The 27,093-nt window shown below is 37.1% G+C and overlaps 1 protein-coding gene across 1 annotated transcript in view; it reads left to right on the top strand.

Annotated features, from left to right (window-relative positions):
• LOC149052428 (uncharacterized) overlaps window positions 1–27,093 on the top strand; it is a 90,523-nt gene that overhangs the window by 41,056 nt on the left and 22,374 nt on the right. Inside the window, exons 7-8 of the mRNA XM_089194984.1 lie at window positions 2,377–2,448; window positions 4,020–4,091. Of these exons, the coding sequence (XP_089051110.1) occupies window positions 2,377–2,448; window positions 4,020–4,091 (144 nt within the window). The remainder of the gene's footprint in view (window positions 1–2,376; window positions 2,449–4,019; window positions 4,092–27,093) is intronic.

Raw genomic sequence — 27,093 nt, 5'->3', positions numbered from 1 at the left:
TACGCTATGAAAATGACAAATCACAACAGAAAAACTGCTATTCCCTATGTCGAAATTGAAGAATACTAGAATGCAATGGCAAAATAGCACAATTGCATATCTCAATGTCATAACTGAAATTGTGGATATCATAATTAAACATTTATTTTTGACGGTAATTACACCCCTTACCTATAAAGTTTAAAGCCGTAGTAAAGGCGTAAATCGTTATCCCTTGTCAGCTTTTGTGCGGCCAATTTACCGGATCAAATCTTTTGGTCGCTCCAAATTATTTGTTCTACATTAGTGGAGGGGAGTGAGCGCCAGGGAGAACAGGGGGCTGGAGACGGCAGGAAGTGGGAGCAGATATTGAAAACGCAACCTTTGAGAAACCGAACCCAGCAAAGTTTTTTGTCTACCATTTAATGCCCACCCAGAAAGAGAATTTCCTATTCGTTTCTTTATTACGTCAAAGGTCATAGATGCGATGTCATGAAAACTCAACTAATTTGTCGGTCTCTTGCAAGCTGTATCAGTAGAAAATTTTCCAGCGACCAAAGTGAGTCAGGTCAAATGTCGTCAAACGGCGTAATTTCTTCCAGTCAGTTGTGTCTGTATGTAAGATTTCACGCCAGTAGCTAACGGCGTAATTTCTTCCAGTCAGTTGTTTCTGTATGTAAGATTTTACGCCAGTAACTAACGGCGTAATTTCTTCCAGTCGGTTGTTTCTAAACGGGTGGACTACACAAACATGCTATTTTAATTACAGTGACAGTGGTAGAAATCTATTAAAAGCAACCGAGCAAAACACCGAATGTATACACGAGGTTCATGCACAAGCGAGTATTTTCTTGGGACAACTGATATGTTTGAATATTTTATGTGTGCGAAGATTTTATTTAGCTCACGCTCACGTATTTACAACAACATTTATAGTTACATGTAATTTACTCTAAAATTATGCCAGTCGGATAGATTGTAAATTAAAGAACAATATAGGCGACAGGCCAATTTCAGCTAAAAACACGTCGACAGAGCTGGTATCTTTATAAACAGCGATTGCATTGAGTGATTATTTAGTACTCTAACGAGATAAATAAAATCAAAAACTTTACCTAAAACGGAGGTTTGCTCCCTTAACAATAAAGGTAGAGTAATTGTTAAGTTAAAATTGGTATATTTAAATGAATCGAAAGAGAAGTAGAGACCAAACACGTCGAGTTTTGTCCCAAGAGCGTGTGATTTACAGTAGGAGTACGGCAAGAAAATGACGGAAGTCCGTGTAAATGCACGTTATATATTTTGGTCTGGTGCGCTCGCTTTTTACGGGCCAAAGATAATGTTTTTACATGATAAAAACAAAGAATTTCTCGTCGAAAAGAGCTCTTTTATTTTATGTACATTCGTATACCCCTGATGTTATGGTGGTCTGAAATATGGCAAAATTGAGCGTATAAACGGAATAGAAAATATAGTGTACTTTACGCGGGTGGTTACAAACGAAAAAAAAAGTTCATTTGGAGATGAAATATAGTTAGAAAGCTGCTCCAAGGGATGAAAAACAACTTATGAAAAAATGAATCCAAGATAATTTTTCGTTGGCTTGTAGGAGCGTTGTGAAAATGCACTGGAAGCCCGATAGAAATTATGCGAATTAGGTACGTTTTGGCCGATTTCAAACTTTCGTATTTTTTGCCAAAATAAAGACTCGCTGGAAATCTTGAATGTCATTTTTGAAAACAGTTCACCACAAGGGTCTTTTGGAGGAAATTTAAAAAAAGCTGAATTTTTACTTCTGTCGCCGGATTCTTGAAAATTACTGACAACCTCTCTTAATAGCATAAAAAGGAAAAAAAGGAAAGAAAAGAAAAGAATCAAAATTACATAGAAAAATACTGGTAGGGGTACCAATTGTTCGAGTTTAAGTCTGTCCTCTTTAAAAATCCTTCATAGCTAACAACTATTCAGCGAGGTGGAGGTAGCTTGCGGTAGATATTTACCAAGCTGCAAAACGGCGAATTAAATATCCACCACTAGCCACCGATACTGATGTGAGTAGTTGTTTTGGTGTATACTAAAACAGTGAGATAAAACAGCAAAAATTGATTTTTTTAACTTCTTTATACCTGCAACTATTATAATGCTTCCGGGTGCAAAGGTTAAATAACCTTAGATATCGATATATAAAAAAAGTCGTTTGAATCAAATCGCTTAAAAAAATAGCATACAATGAACGTGAAAGAAGCATCACACAAACTTCCTCTTTCTTCCGTTGTGAAAGATCCATGTCCGGATATAATGTAATACTAATCACCTTTATATTTTAGGCCCTTATATCAGAGTATGAGAAAAGAGATATACCATACAATTAAAAATATTTCAACTTATTTTTGATAGGCAGTTGAACAACAACCAGCTGAAGAATTTACCATCGGGAGTTTTCAGTAACAATATCAAGATGGAAAATTTGTAAGTTTGGAGTCTTTCTTAATATTGGTGTAAGGGGTACGCATGGAATCCAACCTGGAAAGTAGGCATTTTGATGCGTGGGTGCTGTCGCATCTTATGGGTTATATCCTAATAAAGCGGCATTAACACTTGGACTTACAAATGTCCTTTGAGACAAGCATTGGTTTCGGAAAATTCGTTCCGTGATCGATATCCACAAGGAAAAAGAAATTGTAAACAGGGGCTTGAGTAACAACTAGCTGAACGACTTGTCACGAGACATTTTCAGGAACAATACTCACCTGGCTTGGCTGTAGGCTAAGATGAATAGATTATGTTGTGTGCATTTCAATTTAAAAGGGCAGTGATATCCTAACAGGGACTGACAATGATATGTCGATAATAAATATTAGTATTCGTCATTAGCCGTTTTGAAAACCAAGGGTATTTAACACAGTAGCAACTCTCACCTGGGGTGGCTGTAAGCTAAATTCGTTTCCTCATTCCATTGATTAATTAACAGCTTCATAAATTCGCATTTCAAACTGCGCCTATTTAACACATATGTAGCAACATCTTAATTAGGACTTGGGTTACAACCAACGAAGAGACTGGCCACAGAAAGTTTGCAGGAGCAATAAACAACTTTGATTGTTAACTAAGACCCTTTTCCTTAATCTACTGTGTGGGTTAAGCAGGGTTAAGATAACCCATGACTAGTTTGAAACTGATTTCAGATCTGAAAGCTTTAACAAAAGATTCAATCGAATTCTTTTTGTCAAGGTTATGATGACTGGATGCTCTAAAAGCGATATAGAAAATTATATTAAAAAGGCTTTTGAATGAAGGAATAAAGAAACCCGGATTAAAATGTAACCATAGGTTAGCGCTAATGGGGCTTCAAACAACTGGGTTCTGATGAATAAAAGGGTATCCTATCTGCATTATAACCCGTTCATGTTGAACATAGTTGGAAAAATTTCTTGGTGTGTAGTTGAGTAAACAACCAGCTGCATAGCTTCCCGTTAGACATACTTTCGGCTTAGTGAAATGGAAGCCGGGGTGTAAAAAAGTAAGAGATTGTAAAATCTTAAAAATAGTTAATTTTATCCAAAGAATGGCGAATTTCTAAACACTTAAGTTGATGGATGTTGGTATTAACAGCACAATACGATTTCTGATTTATCGATGTATTCCTTCCAAACTGGTGTGAAAACAGGAGTCTAACCTCTAGAAGGTTGCAGATGTCAAAGAAAAACTAGATATATGGCGATAAAGCAGGGCTTGCTCTAAAGTTTTAATTTCTATTTTTTTTCCTTTTATAATCTTATAAGTATATTACATCCTACAACGATTTGTGTTGCTATTTACTCCGTAGAGGAATTTTAGTGTTCAGTTGTTTTCTATGCTTCGAATAAAAAAGCTCTCAAAGTCATTTTGTTCTACAGTAGAGCTCGTTTTCTTATCGCAGACTTAAAAAAAGCAACGCTACATTGACGCTAACAGTCTGTTTGCAAGCATTTTATGTGTTTCCTGACCTTCCTTAATTGGTGTAACCTACTAAATACCGCCTTTAAATGATTTTTTGTTAGGCGGTTGGACAACAATCAGTTGAAGGGATTACCGTCAGACATTTTTAGCAAAAACACCTTGTTATCGAACTTGTAAGTTTATACCCTTCTTTATTTATTTAAAAGACGCCTTAAATCCAAATCTACTGAACATACAATAATGCCTTATCTCCAAATGACCGATATGTCCTCTTTCCTCTAATGCTGATGTACAGCACCCTTGTTCCTACCTCTCCCTATGTGCCACTCCTCGTCTCATGAAATGTTAATTTTTTTTTTAGTCTTCAGTTGTTTTTAATGCTTCGAATAAAAAACCCTCAAAGTCATTTTGTTCTACAGTATAGCTCGTTTTCTTATCGCAGACTTAAAAAAAGCTTAGGGTTAGAGTTAAATGATAATTTTTCTTCATAAAATGACCAGCCCTAGAAATTAACCTCTTTAGCTGTGTGGTCACGTAGTTAGAAATGGGTAAATAAGGATTCAAAATGGGTGCTCAAGTATGTACGGCAGACGACATTTTATAAACGAAATTCTTTCTTCTCTCGCCGAAATTTCCATACTCACGGACAAATCAGCTCTCCATTCACCGCGATAATATACAAATGGGGGACTATTAAAACAATAATTTGGATTGATAAAACAAACTTACGAGCACACGATCTTGAAAGCTTACTTGAAAAAACATATGAAGCCGGTACAAAAGGGAGGCAAATATCTTACAAAAAGGAGGCTCAAGGATTTTGTGATTTAAGCTTAGAATGAAACCATTTTCTGTCCATAAAGTTAGCTTTGTTTGACATAAATATATTCGTGCACTTTGGTTACCTAATCGACAGCCGATCAAAGTTCTCAAACTACTGAATGAACGCACAAAGAGGTTATTTTAATGGCTATTACCCTGCAACGGCTAAAAGCGCAAATCTCGCGTGCGTTGCTCCAGGATAGCTAAGCATCGCTTTGCCGTCGTATATAAACCACTTTGGATGTTGAGAGAACGCGAAAACAATTTATAAACAATTACGTGTTTGTGAAGAATTCTTCATGATAGTCTGTACGGAAAGCTTTTAAAGTTAGCAAGCATAGAAAGCAGCTTTAATTACTTGCGGAAGTGTTTTTATTTTGAAAAGTAAATTCAGTTGTAGGATTTTAACTGGTGGAGTTTATTTTCATCGTGAGGATTTAACTTTTAATTATTTAATAACAGTACTAGACCACATCACGTCTGAAAGCGAAGAAATCGACAACAAAATCGAGCCGTGTTTCGTGTGTACTGATTCAAGCGTCGTCCAACTGTTTTGTTTACTCGCGGTACACTATTCTCCTGTAACAAAATTTTTAAGTTGTCTCAGCTTGAATTAAAATTGCCATGGAGTCGTTGTTAAAATTTACAAAAGTGTTTGTAATGCCTAAACTTGGCAAAAACTATCAGGTGGAAGTTGAAATCGCGGACAGCAAACGGAATTGCCAAAAATCTTGAGTGCACATCTACTTTCGAAGGGTTTTTTTTCATATATCCAGTAGATAAGATTCTCAGAAATATCTAAAGGAAAATGCATTTAGTTTTCCGGTGCAATTTTCTTGAGCAAGAACATATCAAGTTTTTCCCTGAGCTTGGCGAGTGGCTTGGGGAGCTTTAGTGGAGAGTTTCTGAAGGTCTTTCACTTTAAAATGCCTAAAACAGAGCAATCGGTGACATTGATATTGTTAGGAAAGTTAAATTTTTGTGGTTGTTTTTAGCGTTCAAAGTGTTCGCCTCATTTCTTTCAAACCAAAAGCTTTTAGCAAATTAAACTTTAGGAATTCGCCAGTAGTAGCACCATTTGACAGCAGGACGGGAAGATATTTCAGATTTATGTGATTTTACATGGAAATTACGGTAGATTTTTGATTAATCAGAGCGCGCGTTTTATCTAAGTTATGTTATGACATGGCGCATTGGGCACTCTAACACTGCTACCAATACTTTATTGGTGGAGGTGACAAAGGTGACAAAGTCAAGAAGACGCAAAAACTAAACTAAGCAAAACGACAATCGCCAACAAAGACTAGTAGGTGATAACGCTTTCCAAATTAATAGCAATTGTGTTCATTTAGTCTCTTCAACACCCGTCTTTAGGTTGACACGAAGCATCAAAAACCTGGGTTTAACTTGAAAGCTGCGGCAAAAAGTATCACGCCGTTTCGAAATGAAATCGAAAAGCCAAACGTAACGTTCGGTATTCCTGTCTAATTCCTTGCTTTTAGTTTCTCTAATCAAATATCCACCCCGGGGGAATTATGATATTAAAAAGTCTCGTTGTCATTGTCATATTGGCTTTCTAAGGGTCGTACTAATACATTACATTCGACAAACCTTGTTGCTTTTATGCAATGCACGTATGTAGCGACGAACGAAATTACGAATTACGCCGGTACCGTCACACCGCCGATAAATTATTGATAAGTCTGTATTTTTAAGCGTAGCGCTGGTGGGTATTATTGCACGTTATTGTTCGCCGAGTAATCACTTTGTAAAATTGTTCCGATTTCTTCGAGAAGTTGAAGCGCGAGATTTTTAAGGTGAACGCACGAGAAGATAATTTCGAGCGCTAAAGACCGTCTAAACAAAGGGGTCTGGGGGCAGAAAATGTTTGCATGAAGGGTCTCGAAAATGCAATTTCCTACGTTTTCTGCAGGAAAATCTAGGTTAATAAATACGAATAAAAATGCACTTGTTCGTGGTCTAGTTTCCCCACCTCTAGTGCTATCAGTAAGGCACAAGTTTACGGCTGGCTGCAGACAGTATTATATACATTTGTAGACCGGTATCCTGCAGCTGTGTAATTATCTTAGTTTTTAGCAAAAGACATTTGCAGAAGCGAGTTATTTTGTGGACTGAATTTTTATTGCCACATCGAAAAAACCGATCGGTTTTCAAGTGCAATTTAACGCGGAATTCCCTCGTCAGGTAATTAATTTTCCTTGAATCACAAAATTGAATGAAAATAAGAAAAAACGAAAACATTTAAAATCTTGTTTGTTTTTATCCTGGGCGCGCGCTCCAGAAAGCCATTTCAAAGTCAACTGTTCGAACTTTCATTGCGTCAGCGAATAGGAAGCATGGTCAGTCGTACACGTTTGAATCTTCGACGACTTTATTTTTCCCTGTTCTTGTTTTTACATTTGTTTTCAAACTTTTTATACAACTTCACACTATATTAAGAATAATAGGTGTATTTCACTGAGTTTACAAGCCGTTGATCTTTAAAATATATTTTCAAATTTCCAAATTATTTGCTTGAGAAGGAAAACAATTTACACCTTTTACCTCTTTTGTGGCAAAACTGAAAGAAATAAAGTGTCCAAGCCAAAGCACTGAAAGTTTAAAATTGCGATGAAAGGTATTTATTTCTTTTAAAGTCATTTGAGCCGACTCGCTTTGTGTGCTGAAGAATTTTGCCTGCTACACTTCGCGAGACACTTACAAATTTGTACACAGTTTATGTCACTTCATTCATGACCAATAGTGTAACCAAATTCGATAGGTATCCGATTTAATGGTAACGAATGCTGTTTTATCAGCCTGAGAATAAATTTACATTTTCTCGCTCATGAAAGTATCTTTAACGCATCGGTGGAAGTTAAATAGGAACTGGTCTTAAAACTGGATGACAAACGGTTATAATAATATTGTTTTAAGAGGAACGCATGGAATCCAACCTTCAAAGCAGACATTTGAATGCGTGGGTGATATCGCATATTCAATATACGAAAAAACGTTTCAAAGAACTTTTTCTAGTATGGGTCATATCTTAATAAAGCTGCATTAATACCTGGACTAGGAAAAAGTTCTTTGAAACGTCTATTGGTTTAGGAAAATTCGTACGCTAAATAGATTATCAAAGAAAAATTTGTAAGGAAATTTAGTAAAGGAATCATTGTATTATTGAATGTTCACCTTCGATTTCCCTCTCATTGTTAACCAGTCTAGTAATCAAGTCAAGATTATTCTATGCAGTTCAGTGTTCAGATATGTGTTTTCCTCTGATCTCTCTCCTTTACACAAAGGGAAGAAGAAAAAGAAAAAGAAAAACAAGAACAAAACAAGAACAAAAAATAATCAGCCTTGTGACTCCTGTAGCCTAGTCAAAAAGTGAGGGCCAATTTCAAAACACTCAAAGTGCAACAACTGAAAATGAGAATTTAAAAATGTGTTACGCAGTCTTAGTTTCTCTTCAAGAGTCTATGAAAAAATATTGCGGTATACCCTAAATTTACAAATGTTAATCTGAAAAAAATTATTGAGAGGCCAGGAGGGAGTACTAATCCAAATGACCAGTTCTTCCTAAATCCAGACCCAACATTCGAGCGTCTCTGAATCATCTTACCTCAAGCTCAGTGGAGTAACAAAATACCACTGGTAAACACCTCAATATATCACGGTGGTAGATGACTCACTAGCTCCTGCGGATTTGAAAAGTTTTTTATAGAGATATCCAGGTCCTTATGACCGTAATTGAATTTAACCACTGCTGGTTACATTTCTAATAAAGTAGATATAGGAATACGGGTAATATGAGACCTGTGAGGAAACCTCGTTTCTTGAAAAATGATATTCCATGCTGGAATATATCTAAACAGATCAAGAAACTTCCTAAATTATGGTTGCGCTCGATCAGCTTTATTTGAACTAAACCAACTGCACCCAGAAATTTGTTAGCGATCATAAAATAACAATTCTGATAATAATTTGTGAGGGGAAACAAAACCAGGCAAAGGGAAAAAGTTTTTCTCACTGCTGATATCCATTATTTTCGAGCGCTTAAATTATGGTTGCTTCCAAGGTGTTCTTTTTTCCAAACCTTTTGGGGGAAAATATTTTAAAATTTGTGAGGGGTGGCAGGAATATTCAGTGGATAAGAGGAGTGTACAACATTGGACCAAAGAAATTTTTTCTTTTTTCAACTTATTTTGTTTACTCGCGCTACACTCTTTTCCTTTCACAAAATTTATTTTTTATTTTTATTTTAAACCTCTTAAGCTGTGTGGTCCCGTAGTTTGAAATGGGTAAATAAGAATTCGAAATGGCTGCTCAAGTATGTGCCGCAGACAACATTTTATGGACGAAACTCCTTTTTCTTTGCCGAAGTTTTCATATTCACGGATAGATTAGGACTCTAGTGATTGCGCTAATATAAGAATCGGCGACGATTGAAGAGGTCTTTTTAAAACAAAAATTGAGATTATTAAAAACAAACCGGCACACGATCTTTAGAGATAAAAAAGATAAATGAAACGGGCACAAAGGGGAAGCAAATATATTACGAAAAGAAGGTTTCGGGAATTTTGTGACTTAAGCCAATAATGAAGCTATACCTGTCGATAACTGTAAAATTGTTTTTGTTTTTAACGTAAATATTGGTACGCTTTGGTCAGTTTCTCAAACTGCTGTTGAATGACCGGCAGCAAGAAATGTCTCTGAAAAGTTAACAAATTAAGAGAAGCTACACAACTCAAACTATTATATATCGATAAGAAACTGCCAAGTGATCCCGAAGTGGTTTATAAATCTATTCTCTCGCGCTCGGTCTCAGAGTTCGGAGCCACGGATGTTGACACTTAACTAGAAATTGCAAGAGGTCGACTACTGGTCACGGCTCTCAAATAACCAAATGACTTGCAGTTGGAAATTTGCTGAAAATTTAGGAAATAGAGACGACCCATACATTCCTAACCATTATATGTTGATGAGGAATTTCTAATAGCAATCTTGAACAAATTTATAAATCTCAAATCTAGCGTTCGGTTTACGCTGACTCAGAAAAGAAATAAGAACTACATCGTAACAGACTGGCAGGGGTACTACTAGTTCGAATTTAAGTCTTTCAGCTAACAACTACTCAGCGAAGTGGAAGTAACTAGTGGTAAATGTTTACAAAGCCGCAAAATGGCGCTTTAAGTATCCACCATTGATGCTGATGTGAGTAGTAGTTTTGGTGTATACTAAAACAGTGAGATAATATAGCATTAAAATATTGTGGAAACTCATTGATTCCTACAACGTGTCTTTCTCAATATTGGCGTAAGAGGAACACATGTAATCCAACCTTCGAATCAGACATTTGAATGCATGGGTGATATCGCACATTATCAGTTATATCCTAAAGAAGCTGCATTAAGTGCCGCTCTCACTAAGAGCGGTCGTCTCGACTTCTCTTTTAGTTGTTCTCCAATTCTCTTTTTTCGCGTCGCCACAAGCCAAAAATGATTTTTGGCCAGTACATCCGTGTGGACAGCGATCGAAAGTGTAAATTTCACAGATTTTGTCCAGCGCGCAGCGATTGCAATAATATAGCTCACGGAGAGAGATTCTGAGGTTATAAAAGTAAAAAAAAATTTGTGTACAGAAAAGTGTAAGATGTAATATAGAATAGAATATGAAAATTAAAAGCCGTTGTGAACGACTTTGCACGGAGTTAAACAAGCCTTTCACGTGAAACGTGAAGAAAGGAAACAAATCCTCTAAATAAACTTCAATGCAAATCCAGGACCGAAAGGCTCAAAACCTGTCTGAAATAAGGAATCTATAGTCTTGAGCGCGACAAAAGACCGTGATTTGCCCAACCTTCAATGATTTGCGAAGCTAGAACATGTTTAATTTTTCCTTTGGTTCTAGCCCTACCCCACTACCAAAACGTACTCGTAGTATATGCGAAAAAAGTGAGATAATATAGCACAAAGAGATTATTTTAACTCCTATTACCCTGCAACGAACACAAGCGCAAATCTCACGTGCGTTACTCCGGGATAACTAAGCATCGCTTTGCCGTCGTATGTAAGCCACTTGGGATGTTGAGAGAACGCGAAAACAATTTGTAAACAATGACATGCTGCTGAAGAATGCTTTTGAAGAAATCAGTTTTAATGTCTTGCGGAGCTTTTTTATGATGAAAAACAAATCCAGTTGTAGGATTTTAACTGGTGAAGTTTATTTCCATCGTCAGGACTTAACTTTTAATTCTTTGATAACGTTACTAGACCATATCACGTCTGAGGGCGGAGAAATCGAAAGACAACAACATTTAGCTGTGTTTCGTTTGTACTGATTCAAACGTCGTCCAACTATTTTGTTTACTCGCGGTATACTATTTTCCTTTAACAAAATTTGTTTAAGTTGTCTCAGCTTGGATTAACATTGCCATGGAGTCGTCGTTAAAATTTACAAAAGTGTTTAGAATGGTTTAACTTGGCAACAATTATCAAGTGAAAGTTGAAATCGCCGACAGCAAACGGAATTGCCGTAAATCTTGAGTACACATGTACATTCGAAGGGTTTTTTTTACTTGTCATTTAGATAAAACTGAAAAAAACTGAAAAACTGAAAACTCGGTAAAACTGAATTTAAAACTTAAAAAAAAGATATCGTTAGAAAACTTCAATCTTTGTAGACACTTGGAAATTGCAAGAGTTGACTGCCGGTCACGGTTCTCAAATAATGAAATGACTTGCAGTCGAGACAACCCATACATTCCAAACTATAATATGTTGATGAGGAACTTCTAAGCGATCTCGAAAAGATTTACAAATCTCATATCTAGCGTTCGGTTCACGTTGACTCAGATTAATTTCGCTCAGAAATTCAGTGATACCATGCGGGATGTTTTGCATGCGCTTTAATTCCCGAAAGGAAAAAAAAAGGATAAGGAAAAGGAAGAACAATTACATCGTAACAAATTGGTTGGTGTACCACTTGCTCGAGTTTAAGTCTGTCCTCTTTTTAGAAAATTCTTGATAGCTAGAAACTATTCAGCGAAGTGGAAGTAGGTAGTGGTAGATATTTATCAAACCACTGATGATATTGACCAGTGATGCTGATGCGAGTAGTTGTTTTGTTGTATACTAACACAATGAATTAAAAACTAACTATTCAAACTAAATTATTCTTGCATCGATTACAATGCTTTCGGGCGCAAATCTCCCAGCGGTGAAAAACTGAGAATATTCGGAGTTTGACAAGCTAATCAGAGCGCCCCTTCAGCATTCTCTACTGTGTCAATATATACCTCTCATGAATTCTGAAACTATCAGAATTCTAAGGTCGATAATCTAAGGTCGATAGTGGAACGAGACCTTCAGAGTGAGCTAGCGTCATTCTATAAAACAATAATATACCATGAGTGAATTAGACTTAAAATTGATACAAAATGCTCTAAATTACAGTAGCTCTGAAAATAATTGGACAAAAGAAACCATAGTAGGCAAGAGGGAAATGTTCTCATCGACAATTCTTTTCCAAATTTCAGAGATGTTTTGCCTTGTTTCTTGTTTTCTTTTGTTTAAAGCGTTAACACTTGGATTAGGAAAAGTCACTTGGAAAATGCATCGATTTAGAAAAATTTGTCTCCCTAAATGTTAATTTTTCTTCATAAAATGAGCAGCCTTAGCAATAGACCTTTTCATTTGTCACGAAATTTAAAATGGTTACACAAGAATTCGAAATGGAAAGAAAAGTGAACGCTATGATATAAAACAGAATATGAAAGTGACCTCAAACAAAAACTTTCCCTAATCCCGTTGTGAACTAATTTACTTTGGTGTTTATTTCCACAAACTTAAGTTTATAACTTAAACAAGCCTAAACATGAAACTTTAAAGAAGGAAACAAAACCCTTGGTTAAATTCCAAAGCAAATCCAGGACCGAAAAGGCACAAAACTTGTCTGATAATAAATAATATACAGTCTTGAGCGTGACAAAGTGTCCTGGTTTACCCAACCTTCAATGATTTGCGAAGCTGGAATATTTTTTTTCTCTTGCACTGCGTGAAATGAAATGGAATTTTTGGAGCTGTGATATTTCACGATACCCGACGAGTCGCAGATCGGAACGCGACGTGTCCGGAAACGTGGCATGTCGGAGAGTGTCGTGTTCCTGACACCCGTGACAGGGCGTGTCATGACAAGTCATGCCCTGTGTACGTTAATCGCAGGGTGTCAAAGAATATCAAGGGTCTGATACTTAACGGCACGGATATATTTTGTCGTAGAATAAATTTATTTTGCGTACCTTTGTCCTAGCAAATTACTTGGAAACCACAAACGCTTGTGCTGTTTTGTCCCTTCAGAATTTTATAGTTAAAAAGGCGTGGAGAACATATGGCCGACTGTTCAGTTGTACATCTCTAGCGATCTCAAGGATTCGAAATGGCTGAAACCTCATTTCTTGAAAAATAATAATCCATGCGGGAATATATCTAAAATAGAACACGATACGTCCAGACATTTTTAGCAAAAATACCTTGCTATCGGACCTGTGAGTTTATACCTGTTACATTTATTCACAAGGCGCCTTAAATCCAAATCTACCGAACACATAAGTAATGTTTTAAGCATCGCTTTATTGACACTAACATTCTGTTTGCAGACATTTGGTGTGTTTCCTGACCATCCTTAAATTGGTGCAACATACTAAACACCGCCTGATTTTTTATCAGTTGGTTGGACTACAATCAGTTGAAGGGATTACCAAAACGTATCGTGGCATTTCGAAATGAAAGCGAAAAGCCAAACGTAATGTTCGGTACTCCTGTCTAATTCCCTGCTTTTAGTTTATCTAATTAAATATCCACCGCGGGGGAAATATGATGTTTAAAAGTCTCGTTGTCATGGCTTTCTAAGGGTCCTACTAATACATTACATCTGACAAACCTTGTGGCCTCATGCAACACACATAAGTAGCGACAAACGAAATTAAGAATTACGCCGGTACCGTCACACCGACGATGAATTGTTGATAAGTTTGTATTTTTAAGCGTAGCGCTGGTGGGTATTATTGCACGTTATTGTTCGCCTAGTTGTCACATTGTAAAATTATTCCGATTTCTTCGAGAAGTTGAAGCGTGAGATTTTTAAGGTGAACGCACGAGAAGATAATTTCGAGCGCTGAAGACCATCTAAACTAAGGGGTCTGGGGGCAAAAAATGTTAACATCTTGGGTGTCGGAAATGACATTTCCTGCGTTTTATTGCAGGAAAATTTAGGTAAATAAATACGAAGGAAAATGAACTTGCTCCGCGATTCGTATGATATCCGTTTTCAAGCGCAATTTAACGCACAATTCCCTCGTCAGGTAATTAATTTTTCTTGCTTTGCATAATTGAATAACAATAGGAGAAAAAGAAAACAGTTATAATCTTGTTTGTTTTTATCCTGAGTGCGCGCCCCAGAGAGCCATTTCAAAGTCAACTATTCGAACTGTCATTGCGTTAGCGAATAGGAAGCGTGGTCAGTCGTACACGGTTGAATCTTCGACGACTTTAATTGTACCTTGTGCTTGTTTTTACATTTGTTTTCAACCTTTTAAACAAGCTTCACACTATATTGAGGATAACAGATGTATTTCACTGAGTTTATAAGCCGTCTATCTTAACATCTTTGTTCAAATTTTCCAAATCATTTGCTCGAGAAGGAAAGTCATTGACACCTTTTACCTTTTTGGTGGCAAAACCGTTGTCGCTTCTTTGTCTTGTTTGGTTGAACTTTTCCTTGCCATTTTCTGGGCCGTGTTCACAGGATTTTCTCGCTTTTATGCCTCTCCAAGAATTTGTAGTTCATTTCGAAACAGGGAAGAACCTATGGCTCACTATCAAAAACGCTTTTGTTTGTTTTTGGCTCTTCAACAGGCGACAATGGTTTTGAAAACACTTTTAAATGACATTGCAGAAAACTTTGCAAACAGATGCTAAAAAACTCCTATTTCTCCAAGCAAAAGGACACTAATCCGGAAGTTAAAATTTGCGAAACAAAACGTTGCGGAATATGTCCCTATTTAAAACAGGGTAAAGAGCTCACCTTCTCCGCCACGAATGAAACATTTCGGATAAAACACTCAATGAACTGCGCCTCAACGAACTTGATTTACGTAATAACATGCATGTACAGGATTTGGACATAATTACATAGCAGAAACCGGTGATGTCCTGAGAAATAGAGTGACAGTTCATAAAAAACAAATTAGAGACCCACACACACGGGAGTCAGCAAGCATATTGATGAATGTGCGGCAGGATTGACCCCTCAGTTCACTATCTTTCCGTTTCACAAGATTCTCAGCCCCTCCGAGGTCATGAGAAAGAACAAAGAGAGGTCTTTTATTTCGAAATATAAACCCGTTCTTAATGACTTGAAATTACGCTAATTGCTCGCGCGCGCTTCAAATTACAATAACCATTATTATTGTAATTACAATGAGATCAGTGACGTAACAAGTCAATAAACACACATTGCTATGCCTGAAGAGCCGCAATATATATATACATATTTGAATGTGGGGGTAGAGTCTACCTTTGCATAAAGTGCTCAATGCTGTGGTAGCAGAGCTAAGTATACATAAGTTAAAGAATTAAAGAGGACGCATCGATTCTCTGTGACTCTGAGTTTCGCGCTTATAAGCGCTCGTCAGAAAGTTCTGTCTGACGAGCGCTTAGGCGCGAAACTCAGAGTCACAGAGAATCGATGCGTCCTCTTTAATTCTTTAACTTATGTATATGTATATTTATATATGTATATATCATAAACGTTGTCTTTATTTCGTTGTGACAACCCAATATATGAAAAGTTACGTAATGATAACGTGTATATTTTGGGCCTTTCTATCCAAGAATGAAAAAATAAAACAACTTTTTTAGAGGACTGTTATTCTCTGAACTTTGTTCTCGTATACCGTGCAATTGAAAATACATTTACTTATTTTTGATAGGCGATTGAACAACAACCAGTTGAAGAACTTACCATCAGGCATTTTCAGTAGCAATACCCAGCTGGAGTATCTGTAAGTTTGGAGTCTCCCTCAATATTGGTATAAGAGGAACGCATGGAACCCAACCATCAAAGCAGATATTTGAATGCGTGGGTGCTATCGCATATTATGGTTTATATCCTCATAGAACCGCGTTAACACTTGGATTAGGAAAAGTCACCTGGAAAATACATCGGTTTAGGAAAATTCGTTCGCCAAATAGATCGTCAGAAAGAAATTTGAAGGCAAACTTGTTAAATTAATAATTCGAGGATGGAATTTCCCCCTTAGACCCTTCCTTCTTTCTCAAGTACTCAAGTTATCAAGTAAAGAATATTCTATGCGGTTCAGTGTTCAGGTCTGTGTGTCAGTTCTCTTCTGATTATTAACCTTTACACTGAGAGATGACAAAAAAAAATTTTAAGAAATCAGCCTAGTGACAACTGTAGCCTTGTTCAATTTAACCGAGCCCAGTTTGAATGAGCCAATCAAAACACTAGAAGTGCAACAACTAAGAATAAGAGTTCAAAAAGTGTCATGCACCCTTAATTCCTATTCAAGCGTCTATGAAACAATATTACGGTATGCCATAAATTTACAAACTTTGCAAATCTGAAGAAATTAATTGAGAGGTCATACTCAACAAGGTGCATTTGAACTAACGGCACTCAGAAATTTGTTGGCGATCATGAAATAAAAATCCTGATAATGATTTGTGATAGGGAACAAAACCAGGTAATGGGACAGGGCTTTTCTCCCTGCTGATATCGGTTATTTTCGAGCGCTTAAATTGGGGTTGTTGCCATTATGTCCTTTTTCCAAGCCTTTTGGCCATGTTTCCGTTAAACGTCGACTCCCGTGCGACATTTTCGTGTCAAAACAGCTTTATACTTCAACTCAAGTTTGTCTACATTTGTCTTCAATGATTGCGGAGCCGCTGGAACTTGTTTTCCCCTTGGTTTTAACCTTACCCGACTACCGAAACATACTCGTAGTATATACAGAAACAGTGAGATAAGATAGCACAAAGAGAGGCAGCGCGTCAAACAGTTATAACGCAAGGAAATTTTCCTCATACTCCTCTGCCAAGGTCTGTCCATTCCAGACATTCTGTATCATTAGTTCAGTGCTTTTCCTTTCAAACTTCTTTTAGTATCTTTACCTACCCTACCCCCCAACATACAACAAGTCAATATCGCCTCGCCTAGAACAGTGAAGCATAAAAATAAGATATTAGCGCTTTTTTTTTTGCCGCAAATACTTTCATTTATTTTTTTGGTGCTTCAGCTTGGCAGCTCAATTTAAAGAAAATGAATTAGAATATGGGAAAATGCTGACACACTTCGGCGTTTGATTCTTTGTGATTTAAGTAATGACGATTTTTTTATATTTTTAATGACCTCGGTATTTAGCGCTCAGTATTAAGTATTTCATTAACTTATAAGTTATTGTAAACGTAGTACTTAGATGCAAGACCACATTAGCACCAGCTTTAACAAATATTGTGTTGATATAAAGTGGATGTGGGTATAAAAACAAGAGTCACAACGATTTTGTCATTTGAGACTTAGACGAAAGACATTGAATTTGGAGAAAATTAGTTTGATGATATCACAAGATACTACTCAGTTATTAGGTCAGGTGACATGTCTAGAGAAAAATAATAATAAATATATATCCGAGAAAAATATTAATAAATAACGAACCAAGGCTTTGTTGCAAAGTAGATTGTTAATGAAAAATTGTCAGAAGATTAAATGAGGTCCTTCGCGTGCGGATAATATAAATCCGGTTACTTAGACAAGAGAAAAAGAAATAGAAATCTCTTCTCTCTTGTTGTTAATTCAAGACCTTTAAAGGGAGCATGGCCGAAAGAGTCGGGGGTAAAGTGGGGCGAGAGCCCAATAACTATTTATGGCAGAATGAAAAAAACTATTCAAACATGAAGCAACAAGGTAAATCACGGAAATCAATAACGCTTCAATTATACTATGACAAACTATGTGCGAGATTGCTAAAATCAGCAAATATGGCGTTTGCACGGCACAATGCATTCATCAGTCTATAATTTGATTGCTTGTCATCATCATTGCTCATTTTAAGGGATTTTAAAGTCACACGCTGCGTGTCGGTTGACATTTGTTTCTAGTTCCAGCGTGCTACAACTTCGGCTTCTACAGACGAGAAAGTCTGCACTCTCGCTTGAGAGAAAATATCAATAGCTCTATTAAACTAAGAACTGTGCTACTATCTCGAAAATAAAATTAAAACAGTGTTGTCGTTGTCACTTACCGCCATTGAACATTTCCATGCAGAACTCCGCAAAACTAACATCTGTTGCGTGACCCGAAGGCTTTACGTAGGAATTATTCAAGCGCGTTGTTCCTGCTGTCTGCTAGATAACAATTTCATAATAATCTGCAGATCCCTATGATTATTTGCTTCCTTCGATCGTAAAGTAACTATATTTTTTTTTCAAGCATTCTATTACTACATGTAGATCTACACCTCTCTCGATCGAGTTTTGCCGGAGTTTAATTGCATGACTTGTAAAATTTCTTAAGAATGAGACAGTAGAAATTGCGAATTTCTCGGGCGGAATTGCTTTTGATTTCTCAGTTGATGTTGTCGCAAACACAGTTTTTTGGAGTCACGAAACAAAAAAACTTATCGGACTTAGTTTCATGTTCTAATGGAAATAAATGGCAAATAAAAACACATTCTCTTGAGAAAGAAAGTCAAAAATAGGAGGGGTTCTTTCAAGAAACAAATAGTGATAGAAAAGGTTTTAGTTCTGGTCAATATTGACTTTTCATAGCCTACTTCCAAATCTGAGGGAACGCACTGAGGGAATTAAAATAACATACATGTGTGATAATGCAAGAAAGAGAATAAAAATAAAAATAAAGAGAAAGGAGAAAACATAGGAACCTGTGTTGCAGTGTGCAGATATCTTTCGAGCCAGACCTACACACCTTGGCCGGACACCACGCAAAAAAACTCGAAAGAGTGCTGTATACCAACTGGCTCGCACGTGCACGCAGGAAAGGCCAAGACAATCAGCGAAAATGATAACAAATGCAGACGATATTTGCAGTAAAATACAGGCAAATAAGATAACAGAAAGATTAAGAACTTTCTAGAAGTGTTTTCTTGTAAAAAAAAAAAACAAACAAACAAACAATTTTTGCTACTCATGAAAGGTCAAGCAGTCACGCTACAAATACTATTTCTGCGTGGAATTTTTTGATGGTGGAAAGTGGAAAAACATTTTTCAGTCTTATTTTCTAGAAACATGGTGCAGTTAATGAATTTTATGGGGCTACTGATATTTCCTTTCAATTGAGGGGGCCGATTTTCCCGTCATCCGCGGTCTAAAAAAACAAAGCTGTTACACACATGAACTTGGCCGTCAACAAGCACGTGACATGCGACTTTAAAATATCCTCTCCTGTTACAGTTTCCTTATTGTGAACTGTGCAATAATGGAAATAAACAATCAAACTACAGACTTATGAATGTTTTGTTCTGTACAAGAGCCCTAGTTGCTGATTTTAGCGAATCTCCAGAGTAATAAACGACAAAAGAAAAAAACGCTACGATTTTCCTATCGATTTTTCGCTTACATGTATCTCTCTAAATGTGAAGTTTTCCATTCTTACGAAAAATCTCGAAAGTTTTTCAAAATTTTAAGCTTTCTTTGATCAATCATCTTGTATGAAGAGCTAAAAAATGTAGGTTCATTTGGTCAAGTGAACGGCTAGAGCCAGAATTGCGTGACAGGCTTAGTTGAGAGAAACTTGTCACAGTCGCAGATCTTAAAGGGCATCCAAGAGAAAAATTCGGTAGTTCCCAAATATTTTTTTGATATTTTTCAGAGATAAGATGATGGATTATAAAGGGGAATTAAGATTAGTGTTACACCTTTCTGGCAAGGGGAGATATTTGACCTCAAAGTTGTCAAATACTTGGATGTATCGAAAAGTCTAAAAACGCAGTCGTTTATTTGCCACTGTTGATTGACAAGACGTGAATTAAATTGGCTGATACTTGCGTCACACATTAACCAAGGATGTAATAATAAGTGTGCAGATTTTCAGAGTAATAGGTTAAATACCATCGCAGTGAAAGCTTCAAATATTCTATATCCTCCCGGAAAAAAACCAATACAGAAACCGCTTTGTCTTTGAATTTTGGGGTAGACCCTTTAAACTGGCAAAGTTTTATTGAAATCGGTGAGATAGCATGTAGCACAACTGCCCTGTGCTCTCGTAAACACAATCTTAAAAACAAAAATTATCATCCCAAAGGAAGTTTTTAAACTATTAAAGCGTCATGTTTTCCCTTAAGCTTGGAATCTCTTGCGACGTTTTCGCGTCAAACAGCTTTTACTTTAACTCAACTTTATCTACATTCACGTTTGAATCTTGTACATTTCTAACATTCGATCTTGTCAATTTCTCATCGCGAAACCTGAAAACAAGGAAACAAAGTCTTTGGTTAAAATCAAAAGCAAATCCAGTACCGAAATGGCAGAAACATGTCTGAAAATATATAAAATATAGTCTTGTGCGTGACAAATGGTCATGGTTTTCCTAACCTTCAATGATTTGCGAAGTTGGAACAACTTTTTTTTCTAGGTTTTCGCCATACCCTATTACGGGAACGTACTTGTAGTATGTACGAAAACAGTGAGATGATATAGCACAAAGAGTTAATTTTAACTCCTACTAGCCTGCAACTGTTACAAGTATAAATCTCACGTGCGTTGCTCCGGGATAGCTAAGCAATGAAGCTTACTTTTTTTATCGGTTTACCGTCGTGTATAACTACTCGCGATGTTGAGAGAACGCGGAAAACTTTTTTAAACAATGACGTGCTTCTATGGAGTCGTCGTTAAATTGTTACAGAAAGTGTTAAGAGTGCTTGAACTTGCCAAAAACTATCAAGTGAAGGTTGAAACCGTGGACAGCAAACGGAATTGCCACAAACGTTGACCAACAAAGATAACAAAAGTCATAAAGACGCGAAAACTAAATGTAAAAGTATCTAAAACCTGGGTTTAACTTGCAAACTGCGGCAAAACGTATTATGCCATTTAGAAATCAAATACGAAAGCCAAACTTAACGTTCGGTACTCCTGTCTTATTCCCTGCTTTTAGTTTATCTAATTATCCATCGCGGGGGAATTATGATATTCAAAAACCTTGTTGTTATCGTGACAGTGGCTTTAATAGGGTCGTAATAATATATCACATCCGATAAACCTTATGGCCTCAAGCAATGCGCGTATAGACCAAAGAACGAAATTATGAATTATGGCGGTACAGTGACACCGCCGATGAATTGTTAATACATTTGTATTTTTGAGCACTGGTGGGTATAATTGTACGTTATTGTTCGCCTAGTTATTACGTCGTAAAATTATTCCAATTTCTTCCAGAAGTTGACATCTTCCGGGTGTAGCGTGAGATTTTTAAGGGGAACGTACGAGAAGATAGAATCGAGGGGAGCAGACCGTTTAAAGGCAGTGGTCAGGGGGCATGGTCTTACATAAAATGTTTAACTCTAGGTTCTCGGAGTGCCATTTCCTGCGCTTTTTGCAGGAAACTTTGGGTAAATAAATAGGAAGGGAAATGCAACTGTTGGTGGTTTAGTTTCCCCACCTCTAGTATTATCAGTAAGATACAAGTTTACGGCTGGCTGCGGAAAGTAGTACATACATTTGTAGACCGGTATCACGGGGTTATGTAATTCCATGACTTTAGCAAAAGGCATTTGCAGAATGAGGTCTTTCATGGAATGAGTTTTCATTGCCACAACGAAAAATAATGAGACTGGTAACTTCTGACGTTATTGTACCCAACCCACTTTGTGCGCTGAAGAATTTCGCCTGCTACAGCTCGCGAGACACTGACAAACGTGTGCTTGTTTTATGTCACCTCGTTCATGACCTAGAGTGTAACCAAATGGGTATCCAACTTTATCTCTATTAATGCTGTTATATCAGCCTCAGAGTAAATTTCAGCTTTCTCGCTCATAAAAGTATCGTTAACCACGCGATGGAAGTTAAATGGGTACTCGCCTTTAAACTGGATTATACGTAGTTAAAATCAAAAAAACCCCTCAGATAGATGTCTGTCCCGCTCCCTGTTCCCCCGGGCTCCCTCCCCCTAGTCCGCCCTGTCCCCCTCCACTAAGACCAAAACTTAAGTAAAAATTGATAACCTGATAGATAAAGGTCTTAACTCAGTGGGCTTGTGGCACCTCAATTTCGAAGAGGCCACCTCTGCGCATGTTCAAAAACTAAGTTTCCCGTATGGAAACTCAGACATGGGGCACGTGTCAACCAGTCGTAATACAGAAAATTTTCCCTATACTTCTCTGCCTAAGTAGTCTGCCTATTTCAGACATTCTGTATTCTTAGTTCAATATTTTCCCTTTTAAACTTCTTTTGGTTTCTCTACCTACCCTACCCCTCTACCCTAAAACAAATAAATATCGCCTGGCCTATGACGTGGTCTACACTACATGTCAGTTTGTGTCGTAAAGCCTTATGTATCATAATGCCTTATGTATCATAACAATTGTTGATTGGAGGAGAGGGAGGGAGTAGAGAGGAATTTTGAAGTGTACAATTGTTTTCAATGCTTCGAATTAAAACTCTCAGAGTCATTTTGTTATATAGTATAGCATGTTTTCTTACCGCAGACTCTAATATGAAAAATTAAAAAGTTAGCATCGCCTTATTGACACTAAAAGTCTGTTTGTAGGCATTACTTGCGTTTCCTGACCTTCACTGATTGGTACAACGTACTAAACACCACCTTTAAATGATGTTTTGTTAGGATGTTGAACAACAACCAGATCAAGGAAGTACCATCAGGCATTTTTAGGAAAAACACCCTGCTGTGGTACCTGTAGGTTTATACCCTGTTTATTTATGCAGAATAGGCATTAAATCCAAATCTACCGAACAGTTAAGTAATGTTTTATCCAAATGTCCTCTTTCCTCTAATTCTAATGCACTGTACACTTAGCCCCGCTTCTCCCTTGCTTTGACCTCTGCTGAACACTATGTGCCACTCTTCGTTTCCCTATAAAATGAGCAGTCCTAGCAATAAACCTCTTAAGCTGTGTGGTCACGTAGTTTGAAATGAGTATACAAGAATTCGAAATGGCTACTCAAGTATGTGCCGGAGACAACATTTTATGGAAGAAACTCCTTCTCTTGCCGAAATTTTCATTTCCACGGATAAATCAGGACTCTAGTGATTACGCTTATATAAGAATCGGCGACGATTCAAGTCGGTCTCAGAGTTCAGAGCGATGGATGTTGACTGCCGGTCACGGCTCTCAAATAACTAAATGACCTGCAGTTGGAAATTTGCTTTGGTGTATACTAAAACATTGAGATAATATAGCATTAAAATATTGCTCAGACTCATTTATTCCTACAACGATTGTAGAGCATTTAAGCGCAAATCCCACGCAAATGTCTTGGCGGTAAAAAGCTTCGGATATTCGGAGTTTGAGTAGCTTATCACAGCGCCCCTTCAGCGTTTTCCACTGTGTCAGTAGATACCTTTCACAAATTCTGAAAACTATCTGAATTGTTGTCGTTTGAAAAGTTACGGTCGACATTTGAACGAGAAGGGCACTCTTAAACCTGCAGAGTGACCTTAATTTATTCATTTTTGAAACAATGCTCTACATGCATGAATGAGACTTAAGGCGGGGTTTTACCTAAAAAAAATGAAATGCTTGCATCATTTGTAACAGCCATGGTTTTCATCAGAACCATAGCAGACTATACATCACTGGAAAGCTATTGGCCTGAAGATTATAAATGTGTATTTGAATGCGGTATTTATTTTTGTAACCTGATGCCAAGCCCTTAAAATACTCTAAATTACAGTGGCCCTAAAAATAATTGCACTAAAGAGACAATAGTAGGGTAAAGCGAAATACTCTGATTGACAATTTGTGTTTTCAACATTTCAGTTACAGTGTAATAAGAAGTTTTTTGCCTTGTTTCTTCTTTTTTAATGATTTACTTTTTTGCGTGGAGTGGCAGGAATATTTAACACTTGAAAAAGGTGTATTGAATCAGAAATAGTTTTGTTGAGATTTTCTGGTTACATAACCATATATATATATATATATATATATATATATATGAAAAAAGTTGTTTAAACAAATCGCGTAAATATAGCATACAATAAACATGAAAGAAGTCTTATTTAATACAAAACTTTTTTTAATACTCCGTTGTGACAACTCCATGTACGAAAAATCTTGTAATAATAATAAGGTGTATATATTAGGCCCTGATATCAGAACATGGGAAAAGAAGTAACAACTTTTTTTCGAGAGCTCTTACTGAACTTTGCAAATGAAAATACATTAATTTATTTTTGATGGGCGGTTAAACAACAACCAGTAGAAGAATTTTCCATCAGGCTTTTTCAGCAATAATACCCGACTGTACAGGCTGTAAGTTTAGAGTCTTTCTCAATATTGGTATAAGAGGAACGTATGTAATCCAACCTTCAAATCAGACATTTGAATGCATGGGTGATATCGCACATCATCAGTTATATCTTAAAAAAGCTGCATTAAGTGCCGCTCTCACTAAGAGCGGTCCTCTCGACTTCCCTTTCAGTTGTTCTCCAATTCTCTTTTTTCGCGTCACCACAAGCCAAAAATGATTTTTGTACACCCGTGTGGACAGCGATCGAAAGTGTAAATTTCACAGATTTTGTCCAGCGCGCAGCGATTGCAATAACATAGCTCACGGAGAGAGATTCTGAGGTCATAAAAGTAAAGAAAATTTTATGTACAGAAAAGTGTAAGATGTAATATAGAATAGAATATGAAAATAGCCTCGTACAAAAACTTTTAGCAAAAACTTTTTTCTGAATCCGTTGTGAACGACATTGCACTGGCGAGTTTCCCAGCAAAATAAAGTTGATTACACAAGCCTTTCACGTGAAACGTGAAGAAAGGAAAAAAATCCTCTGAATAAAATTTAATGCAAATCCAGGACCGAAAGGCACAAAACCTGTCTTAAAATAAGGAATTTATAGTCTTGAGCGCGACAAAAGACCGTGGTTTTCCCAACCTTCAATGATTAGCGAAGCTAGAACATGTTTAATTTTTCCTTTGGTTCTAGCCTTACCCCACTACCAAAACGTACTCGTAGTATATACGAGAAAAGTGAGTTAATATAGCACAAAGAGATTATTTTAACTCCTATAACCCTGCAACGATCACAAGCGAAAATCTCGCGTGCGTTAATCCGGGATAGCTAAGCATCGCTTTGCCGTCGTATGTAAACCACTTGGGATGTTGAGGGAACACGAAAACAATCTGTAAACAATGACATTCTACTGAAGAATACTTCATACTAGTCTGTGCATAAAGGCTTTAAATCAGTTTAAATGTCTTGCGGAGCTTTTTTATGATGAAAAATAAATTCAGTTGTGGTATTTTAACTGGTGAAGTTTATTTTCATCGTTGGGACTTAACTTTTAATTCTTTAATAACGTTGCTAGACCACACCACGGCTGAAGTCGGAGAAATCGAAAGACAACAACATCGAGCCGTGTTTCGTTTGTACTGATTCAAACGTTGTCCAACTGTTTTGTTTACTCGCGGTACACTATTTTCCTTTAACAAAATTTGTTTAAGTTGTCTCAGCTTGGATTAACATTTCACGGAGTCGTCGTTTAAATTTACAAAAGTGTTTAGAATGCTTTAACTTGGCAAAAATTGAAATCGCGGACCGCAAACGGAATTGCCGTAAATCTTGAGTACACATGCACATTCGAAGGGTTTTTTTTTACTTGTCATTTAGATAAAAATGAAAAACTGAAAACTCGGTAAAACTGAATTTAAAACTTAAAAAAAAGATCAGCAGGGATTTGCTAAAGCAAAGGCATAGAAAAAACCAGGAAAGATTTATTACTCGACGTTTCGGGGTCATCGTGACTCCATTATCAAGAGACTAGTTTAGTTTTCCCTTTCTAGGAACTGAACTGCTTAACCGTGCACCAAAGATTGAGACCAAGGTCTACACCAAAAGAACCAACACGGGTCTCCTTCTGCATTTCCAGAGTCATGTTGACATTAAGTACAAGCGCAGCCTAGTCAACACCATGGTGGATCGCGCTTATCGATTATCTTCTAACTGGTCTTTCTTCTCCGAGGAATGTGACCGCCTTAGAAGGGTTTTTCATAACTTGAAATACCCAAAGCCACTGGTTGAAACTACAATCAAGCGGCTCGTTGAGAGAAGGATTTCATCTGCAGAGCCCTGTCCATCACCAGACGTACCATCGGAGATTGTGAGATTATTGTTACCCTTCAAGGACCAATCGTCAGCTAATCATGTTAAACAACAACTGAACAGTCTAAGCTCGAAGTTAAGCGTGACTGTCCAACCAGTGTTCGTTAGCCCTAAGCTCGATCAACAGCTTAAGCAACACGAAATTAAGCCCCCTATTGTTAACCAACAATGTATCGTTTATGAATTTAAATGTAACCTGTGTGATGCAGGGTATGTGGGCTATACTCGTGGTCACTTACACGATCGCGTAGAAGGGCACACAAGGAAATCATCTTCTATCTACAAACACTACCACCTCCAACACAATAGTGAAATGCCTGAACGCTTGATCGAGCAATTTAACGTCATCGCGAAATGTAACGGCAAATTTGATTGCCTTGTTAATGAAATGTTGTATATTCGCATGCGTAAGCCAACATTGAACGTGCAAACGGATTCCATCCGCGCCAAGGTGTTTGTTTAAGCCGTTCATTCTAATTTATGCTATTCTTGTACCTTTCCTTATTTGCATGTTTTTAAACTAGTCTCTTGATAATGGAGTCACGATGACCCCGAAACGTCGAGTAATAAATCTTTCCTGGTTTTTTCTAAAAAAAAGATATCGTTAGAAAACTTCAATCTTTGTAGACACTTGGAAATTGCAAGAGTTGATTGCCGGTCACGGTTCCCAAATAATTACATGACTTGCAGTCGAGACAACCCATACATTCCAAACTATAATATGTTGATGAGGACCTTCTAAAAGCGATCTCGAAAAGATTTACAAATCTCATATCTAGTGTTCAGTTTACTTTGACTCAGAATTATTTCACTCAGAAATTCCGTGATACCATGCGGGATGTTTTGCATGCGCTTTTATTCCAAAAAGAAAAAAAAAACGGATAAGGAAAAGGAAGAACAATTACATCGTAAAAAATTGGTTGGTGTACCACTTGCTCGAGCTTAAGTCTGTCCTCTTTAAAAAATTCTT

Source organism: Pocillopora damicornis, chromosome 1 (genome assembly GCF_964200805.1).
Source record: "Pocillopora damicornis chromosome 1, jaPocDami1.2, whole genome shotgun sequence".
In the NCBI taxonomy this organism is placed as follows: Eukaryota; Metazoa; Cnidaria; class Anthozoa; order Scleractinia; family Pocilloporidae; genus Pocillopora; species Pocillopora damicornis.
This window is presented reverse-complemented; position numbering and strand designations above follow the sequence as displayed.